The 9,077-nt window shown below is 35.8% G+C and overlaps 1 protein-coding gene across 2 annotated transcripts in view; it reads left to right on the forward strand.

Moving 5' to 3' along the window:
- GABRG2 (gamma-aminobutyric acid type A receptor subunit gamma2) overlaps window positions 1-8,049 on the forward strand; it is a 67,153-nt gene extending 59,104 nt beyond the window's left edge. The window contains exons 7-10 of one of the 2 annotated variants that reach the window (XM_048320186.1): window positions 559-711; window positions 2,255-2,460; window positions 4,589-4,612; window positions 6,055-8,049. In XM_048320186.1, coding sequence (XP_048176143.1) covers window positions 559-711; window positions 2,255-2,460; window positions 4,589-4,612; window positions 6,055-6,330 — 659 coding nt within the window. In that variant the 3' untranslated portion in view covers window positions 6,331-8,049. The remainder of the gene's footprint in view (window positions 1-558; window positions 712-2,254; window positions 2,461-4,588; window positions 4,613-6,054) is intronic. The other variant, XM_048320187.1, reaches the window with a different exon arrangement.
- The last annotated feature ends 1,028 nt before the right edge of the window (window positions 8,050-9,077 follow it).

Consider the following 9,077-nt stretch of genomic DNA (forward strand, 5'->3'; position numbering starts at 1 on the left):
TGGGTTCCAATCATTTTAGAGGAGAAAATACAACAGATGATCTGCAGGCAAATAAAAAAATGAATTATTGACACAGCATAGCCCTGAAGAATAGTTAAGAACATGAATAATTTAGGAAGTACATCTGAAAGCATGTGACATTTGAGAGTGAAGTTGGGAGCACACTAACAGGGACACAGAGACTCTCAGAAGGCTGGACCCCCACCACACACTGGGGTGCTGCAAGAGGATCATACCAGGCAGGTCTGGTTATGAGGAGTGACTTGGGTAGAAGTCATTCTATGCAAGGGAGGTTACCCTTGAAATCATATAGTGAAGTTACCTAAGTGAATCTGCTCGACTTTATTTTCACAGTGTGGAAAATCCACCGGATCTTGAGCTACAGCAGTGTTGAAGATGATGTATGCATGTATTTGTCATCAGTATATCTGGTGAATCAGTTTAATATTTATATACACACACCCCAGACATGGAATAGGAAACCCCTAGCTCTTACATACAAATGTTATGCTGGTTTTTTAACATATTATTCTATTTTGTTCTGCTTTTGTTTTACAGGAGACTATGTAGTCATGTCTGTCTTCTTTAACCTGAGCAGGAGAATGGGTTATTTCACTATTCAGACCTACATTCCCTGCACACTTATTGTTGTCTTGTCCTGGGTCTCTTTCTGGATTAATAAGGATGCAGTTCCAGCCAGAACATCACTGGGTGAGTTTATCTTTCCTGTTTTCTTCAAGCATTATGATGTTTAATTGACACTTCTGCAGATCACCAGTTTGTAAATATGAAAAGAGACAACTTCACATGAACTCTCCTCATTTAGAGGAATGCAGTAACTTCCAAGGAATAACATGGTCTAAGCTGTATTTGCATCTCTTCCTTTTTATGATGTCAGATTCTGACTATTGTAAATTGTCAACAATAAAAGCTGTCACATTTTTTCTGGTTACAGCAGTATTTTTTATAAACATCAAGAGGATGGGGACACATGGTTGGATTAGAGGCAGGATGCATTAGTTTCACTCGTTCTACTTCCATATCTTGGTGACTGGCAACACAAATTAAATAATTACCAAGAAGGAATCCACCTTTCTGGGGTGTGTGTCCAAGCAGTAATAAGGGGAGAATGTACACCATGACCACTTTAGAGACCAACAATCAAATGTAGACTTCAGGCAAAAAAATCAACTGAATTTGGTAGTATCCAAAACCTTATACATGAAAATGTGACATGCAATTAATCACAATTAGAAATTTCTACACATGTAGCAACTTATCCACAAATAAACTAAGAGAGACCAAATTAATCTTGCTTGTGCAAAGCAGCTGTAGTCATAAGAAATAGCAAAGCACAAACATTCAGCTAGAGAAACTTTAACACATTTTCTTCTTCTACATTAAATCCACACAAGTGAGAATTATTTCAGTTTTTCCTTCTGCATTTTCATTTCTTCACAGAACCACAGCAGAGAGCACTGGAGTGTAAAATAAGGGACACACTTGTAATTCCAGTCTCCCTAGAAAGAAACATAACAGAGGGCCAGTGGCTCCCATAACAGAAAGCTTTAAGCATTTTATTGTTTTTTTTTCACATCCTCCTTAAAAAGAGGTTATAAAAATCTGCTTTAAAGTAGTACAAAATTAATAAAGGCATTCAGCTGTTACTTTAAATTTTACTTGGATACACAAAACACACTTATCCCTCTGTTGAGAATAAGTCTATTTGCACCACTAAGAAGGTAGTATCAATGGTGTGAAATTTGCCATATAAAATGTGGTAGATTTTAAATGTTCTGATGCATTTTTAACATTTTTCACATCACAGTACATACAATAATGTTCTGAAAGGGAAGGGATGGTGAGGCATGTCACAGTACTTCTCTTTTGTAGACCCTGCTCTTGCTCTGTTTAAGAATTTGAACACATAAACACTAAACTTCAATTTTCAATAAAGACTCCCCAGAAGCCAACTACAAAACCAAAACCCTGAATTAAATTTCTTAGAATCAGAATCCATCTAAACAAGTATTCTACAGAGCAGCACTGGCAGTGACCATGTAAAAATGTTGCATACCCCTGTTAATCCTCTAAGCTCCCACTGAATTGGCATTTCACTGCTAGAATGTGCTATTGAATATTTGTGCTATATGTTTGAACTCTAGGCACACTTCAAAACCAATCAGAGAGAAATAACTGGCAAAATCAGTCTGTTACTTGAAGTAATATTATTTGTTTTCTATCTATCTGCTAGGAATTACAACTGTCCTGACAATGACCACCCTAAGTACAATTGCTCGTAAATCTCTTCCCAAGGTCTCCTATGTGACAGCAATGGATCTTTTTGTGTCAGTCTGCTTTATTTTTGTGTTCTCTGCACTGGTGGAATATGGAACTTTGCATTATTTTGTCAGCAACAGAAAACCAAGCAAGGATAAAGACAAAAAGAAGAAAAACCCAGTATGTATCTTTTTACCAGCAAGGCCTAAAATTTAATTAGTTTTTCTGAGAGAGCATTTAAATCCTTCTTTATAATGGCACCTTTTTTCATACTTTTCTATTACATATATACCCATACTTTGTAACAATAGGAATGTAAATATTCACCTTGAGAATCAAAAGCTCATGTATTACAGTTTTCTGGATGCCAGAGAAAATAATTATCACGGTGTCCCACAGTGGTAGGGAGGAGAGGAGAAATCCAACAGGCAGGAATTGTGCAGCAAGATTGATTTATTTAATTATTTTACAAACTCTTTTATAGACTTTTTTCTTCATAGTCTTAATTGGTCAAAGGATCAGCCACCCCCTTGGGGTGATTGGCTAAAATCCTAAAACATCCATTGTCAAAATATTTTCCTACTGTACTATAAACAAATCTTTGCAAGGTCGCAGGTGTTCATAGTTTATAGAACTCTACTAATATCTTCCATGAGAGAGAAAAATATCTCACGGGACTGGAAAGAAGCAAGAGAAAGTCTTGCTAGCTGCATATTTGTATCCACAATTAATTTCTTAGGATAAAGATCATTTTTAACCAAAGTGTTCTGCAAATCACAACTACCAAAGCCATTATTTATGCTATTTATAGATCTCTTTATAGAAAAGATCTCAGTTTCTGTGTCTTAGTATTAGCAATATTCTATGCCATTAACTTATGTCCACATTATTGACATGGCAATCTTGCTTATCAGGAATACAGTTAAACTTTAACATTCAAACTGTGGTGTGTGCTTTTTCTAACTTCCCCTTAAGCATCTCTTTCCTTTCCATTGTTTCCCTAAATTCTTTTTCTTGTATTTCTTACCTCATTTACCTACTTCTCTGCCTTAGAAAGTGATTTCGCAGTAGTTTATAATGATACTTACAGATATATGCTACCCAATAACAAAAAAAAAATGTATATAATAGCAACAATAAAAAAATCCTGAAAATATGTTCAGTAGTGATTTGGGCTTTTGCCCAGACAGGGAAAGAATTTGCTGCTTATTTTGTCCAGGACAGATTTCTCCCTGCCTTTGGCAACTGAGCTGGCAAATGTATTGTCTAGAATCTCTAAAACATTTAGCCTAATCATCTACCAAAAAAACCCTAAAAAACAAAAACAAACCCAAACCAACCCCACAAAACAGAAAACCCCACAAATAAACAAACAAACAAACAAACAAACCCACAACAAAACCCTCAAACCAACCAACCAAAAAAATACGTGAATTTTGTAAAGGAAAAATGTTTTATGTTAATAAAGAGTATTTTCATCTCCATTTCAGGCATCTAACAAAGAATAAAGTAATTTGGATTTGCTCTGGTAAAATATTCAAGGACTTTTGAAGATATTTTCTTTTAGTTTTAAAATACATCACAAAAATGGATATAGAAAAATAGCAATTAAGGAACTTTCACTACAAACTATTCCTATAATTTCAAGCGTAAAAGCTGCTGAGAAGTAGACTGTAATAAAACAAAGTAATGATAAAGTGATGTGTCCTGTGTTAGGTGGAAATAAAAGTGTCTGCGTGTATGAGTGTCTTATGGAGTCAGGTAAAGGAGCAAAACTAAATACACCTCAGATTTAGTTGTTTCACTTTAAAGCATCCATAAAAGGACAAATAACTTGTTCTCTACACTGCTTATTTGTGAGCATCTGGGAAGAAACAGAACTATAAATGTTTGCCTGAATCCTAATCACAGAGCCTAAAAACCTCAAAAGTAGAGTGTTCAGGGCACAGTCTGCAGCTAAAAAGTCTTCTTTCTAAAAAGTGCTTCTATAAACTGTGAATGGTCTTTTTCAAAACAGCTCAGCATAAAAGACTAGAATCCCCTCAGGACATGAATATCTAAAAGGAGTTTGATATCTTACGTCTTTGGCCCAGATGTAGACAAGACAGTGACAAATTGAAAATGTGGGGATTTATGCTACAGATACTTGTCTCAACTGCTGTAATACCAACCTTTCTATAAATTTAGTTCTTTGTGACTTACCATGTTTCAGAAATGTATTTTTAATTTACATTATTTTTGTCTCTCTTTCCTTTCTTTAATTTAAAACAAAACCCTCTGATTCTCTTTTCTGTCTACAAAATGAAAGCTTCTTCGGATGTTTTCCTTCAAGGTATAATGTTTTTTGGAATGGAAATTCACTGCATGCAACTGCTGAATTTAACTGTTAGAGTTTAGATAAGAGTGGTGTTTTGTTGGGTCTTTTAATTAATGAGACAACTAAGCATTCTACTCTAGGTACTTCCTAATTAAGTAGAATGGTTACATATTTCTAAAAAATTTGTAGAGTTGATTCAGCAGCCTAAATACAAATGGACTACAATTCTGAACTTACCTAAGTTCAAGAGTGACCAACATTACTGGATTGCATGAATTAAGAGAGTTTAATTTTAAAACATTTCTGCTCCTCTCTCTGAATTTGCCATGGGATCCAATAACACCAGCTGTCGTAAAAACCTGCAATACACCCTTTTAGAACTCAGCTCTGACCCTGGATTTTTAACCTTTGTGATTTCATTCCTAATTATAAAAGCAAGACTGTTCTGATGTTGACCTGAACGAAACTCAATGTCATCATCAATTACTCAAATGCTGTTCCTATTGCAAAAAAAAACGTCAGAGTTTTGAAAGGGTTTAAGATGCATATAGATTTTTAATGTTGTCACTGGATCAACACACTTAGCAAATTAGCAAATATATCTAGCTGTGTTCCACATCTAAACCTTATCCCCATACAGAAATGCTGATATTTTATTTAAAAAAAAAGAAGGGGGAAGGGGGGAGGAGAAACCACATTAAATAAATTACATTGAATTTACATACTTATGAAGCAGAATTGTTATGCTACCCTAAAACCATGAAATTTCAATGCCTATCATCCCAGTGTTCACCCAGGGCTAAAATGTGTTTTAAATGCTGAAAGTGCTCAATTCATTCTAAATATATGTGTGTATATATATATGTACAGCTACTATATAAAATTCGGAACATGTTGAACCTTCTAGTTGGTGAACATTAGTAGGTGGTGAACTGCATATATTCAAATAATTGGAGAGTTTTATAGAGATTCTCCTAATCTTATTCAAAAGACCTAGTTTTTGCCTTTTTCTTGTATATATGTATTTGCTTTCTCAACATGAACCGGCCCTATTAAAATCCTGCATTTCTAATTGTTCAGTTCCTTTCACATGTGATACACAAACTGCTTTCAGATATCAAGCAACTATGTAAAATATAAAACAAAAATTCAAAATACCATCAATTACATTCCTGGATGCTTCATTTAACCTCTAATATTTACTCGGTTTAGCTTTGAAGTTCATTGCCCATAGCTGTTAACTTTAGACTTATTTAGGTTGCTTTCCTGTAAGGGGGATGATGTGATTAACTTTAATTAGCTCAAGGTAATACCACCATTAGAACACCTCAGCAATTTCCCATGTACCCCCCCACAACCATCATGCTCATGTTGACCATTATCTCCTGGCTGGTCTGGTGATAATAACAACGTTTCTCCCTCTGCCATCTTTTTCTTTTTTTGCTACTCCACCTTAGGCACCTACTATCGACATCCGCCCCCGATCAGCTACTATTCAAATGAACAATGCTACACACCTCCAAGAAAGGGATGAAGAGTATGGGTATGAGTGTCTTGATGGCAAGGACTGTGCCAGTTTTTTTTGCTGCTTTGAGGATTGTCGGACGGGAGCGTGGCGGCATGGCAGAATACACATCCGCATTGCCAAAATGGACTCCTATGCCCGGATCTTCTTCCCAACTGCCTTCTGTTTGTTTAACCTGGTGTATTGGGTATCATATCTGTACCTGTAAAAGCAGTAGGAAATCAGTGATATGAGCCTTACTCACTGAATTTCTTAAGAGAGATGGTTTCCTAAATCCACTTGAAGTATTTATGATGCGCTTTATAGTGACCTGAATTCTTTAGTGCCATAATCCCGTAAATATCAGTCATATCATTTGTCCAAAATTTGCCATCAGGTTATTGTGAATTACATGTCCATTCCATATGCCAAAATAATTTAAAAATAAAATCCTGTAAACAGGTAATATACAGCTATATCTACTGGAATAGAGAGAAACAGGGCAGACAGGGCAAGAGGAGCATAGCAACATCACTTAACAGTTGATACTGTGATTCCAAACAGGAGTGAGAGAGAGGAAAATTCCTAGGTAAAGTGCTGTACAGTTTGTTATCATTGGCTATAATTATGCTATAGCTTTAGTCTCTGTGGGCTTTTCTTTTTGGAAGAGTCATCTCTCACTTTGAATAGGTATTATTAGGCTAGGAAAGGTAACTTCTACTCCCACCAAGATGAAAACAGAACTTTCCCTTTGCCATCCCTTTAAGAGCACATGTACAATGCTGTAAATATTTCAATACCTTGTAGTACATAAAGTCTAATGCATGCATCTTTTGGGGCCAAAATAAATGAAAAAAGGTACCATAGAGTTTTGTCTTTTATTTTGTGTCTCTGGATGTGCTATTGTAATTGAAATGTGGACAAACCTAATTTTCTTTTTTCTTGAAAAACTGCCCGTTTCCCTCATGCATGGAAGATCCAAGCAGACAGCACTGTCATGCAAGACATTAGAGAAGCCTTAAGGATTCAAATAAATAACATATAGACAAATCTGTATGGCCAATATAATAGCTCATAAAGTGTAATGTATGTGTCCTCTGCAGTTGTAGCCTTCATTTCCCATTGATAACGTTGCTCTATTTCAACTCAGTCTCCAGTAACTATACATTGCAAGATCAGCTTCCGAATTTAATCCATGTGCTTCTATTGTTCTTTTCCCATGTTGAGCTCTACTTTTTTTCCTAACACAAGTGTTTGTGGGGGTCTTTTATTCGTTAATCTAGTCCAGAAAATAGCTTTTATTCTAGACATTATTTTTACATAAGAGCTTCAAGTTAATTTTGAACATTAGACTTCGTATTGTATATATACACACAATTTTTTGCCCATTCATGTCCTTGATCAGCAATAGTTGTTGTCAGTGCTGCTTTCACTCAGTGAGTACCTTTACTACATCAAACCTTTACCATGGCTAGCACAGAGTTTATAGATAGCCTTGAAAATGAAATGGAACAAAGGGTGTCTTGGCTACTAAATCACATGTATGCAGTTATGTATGTATTTAAAACCTTCAACCCACCTGGGTGAATCTTGAAAACCACTGGTTTTCAGAACCTGTATGATGTTCAATTATGCAACCTTAAGCACATGTAAATATGACTGACAGTTTTGGAGTTTTTTTTATTGTCAAAGATGCAAAATGTCACCTCCAGAAAACCGGGCTCGCAGCTTGAAAAGGGAGATCTGTAACTTATCACAACAGAATTATTATTAATTAAAATGGAGGAAAAGGAAAGTTTTCCAATGTTTGTATAGTTTTGGAAATAAAAATGTATAAAAAAGGAATATCCCTTGATCATCAATTGCTCCTACTCCAGTGTATTTTAAAACATTTTAATAAAGGAATTGCACACACCTGGGACTTTTTCAATAAAACTGCTGCACTCAACTCCAGTTTTTCTGTGATGAGTTTGTTAAAAGCATGCTTTGAGAGCTGGACTGCTTCACCAGTTGGATTCATCAGCTGCCTAAATATAAGCGACTATGATCCCTATAACCCTTTGCACTGTCTCATTTTGTAGTCAAATGGCTTACACATAACTTTCAAGAATGTAGACTAACTCCTTTGAAGGTTATCTTATTCTAAAAAAAAAAATATTTAAGAAATCACTGAATTGGAAGTACTTTAATGAAGAGAAAAACCTTCCTTTATCTACTTAGATAGTCTCCACTGTCTGAATGAGTGTCAATCACCTTTCACACGGGAAGGTGTTTCAACTGGTACCAGATTGATCTCTAATTTTTTTTTTTTTCCCAGTTGTCAGAGATTTAAGAGCTTTCTTTTAGTCTCTTGCAACTAATAAGAGTGACTAATGTTATACATTTAAGGCTTCAATTTTTCCCTGGATTTTTTCTCTGCTCCCAAGTAAGTTTTATACATATCAGTATGAAACTCAGCCCAAACCAGCCCTCAGTCCAAGTGCATTTGGTTAACATACATAGAATTTTTTTTTTTCCTTGATCTGTGAAATTAATTAATTAGTGACACTGAGCCCTTCAACCTAGTTTCAGCCATCAGGTTACCTGTGCCTAAGAAAACCTGCGGTATTGATGAACCAGATGCAATAATGAGGAACAAATGATCAGATCCCTCACTTGTGCAAGTTTGGCTTCTCCTTCCAGCAAGGGATGAGTTAAGTTGTTATATCCCCACCTCAATAATGCAAACCACACAAACTGAAAAAGTGTGCCACATCTGCCTTAAGGAAGCGAATGAACTTTTCTCACCATACATCACGACACAAAGTAGAGGAAATAAGACCTTAATTAGTCATTACCCAACACCTCGCTCCTGCCACATGTACTGAGGGGTTTTGTCATTTCCTCCTGGGGAAAATGGAGGCGATTCAAAACAATGGTTCATGGAGAAACACATAATTCCCAGTAATATTTTGACACCGAAGTGCAATCTAGTGC

This window comes from Corvus hawaiiensis, chromosome 15 (assembly GCF_020740725.1).
Source record: "Corvus hawaiiensis isolate bCorHaw1 chromosome 15, bCorHaw1.pri.cur, whole genome shotgun sequence".
Taxonomy (NCBI): domain Eukaryota; kingdom Metazoa; phylum Chordata; class Aves; order Passeriformes; family Corvidae; genus Corvus; species Corvus hawaiiensis.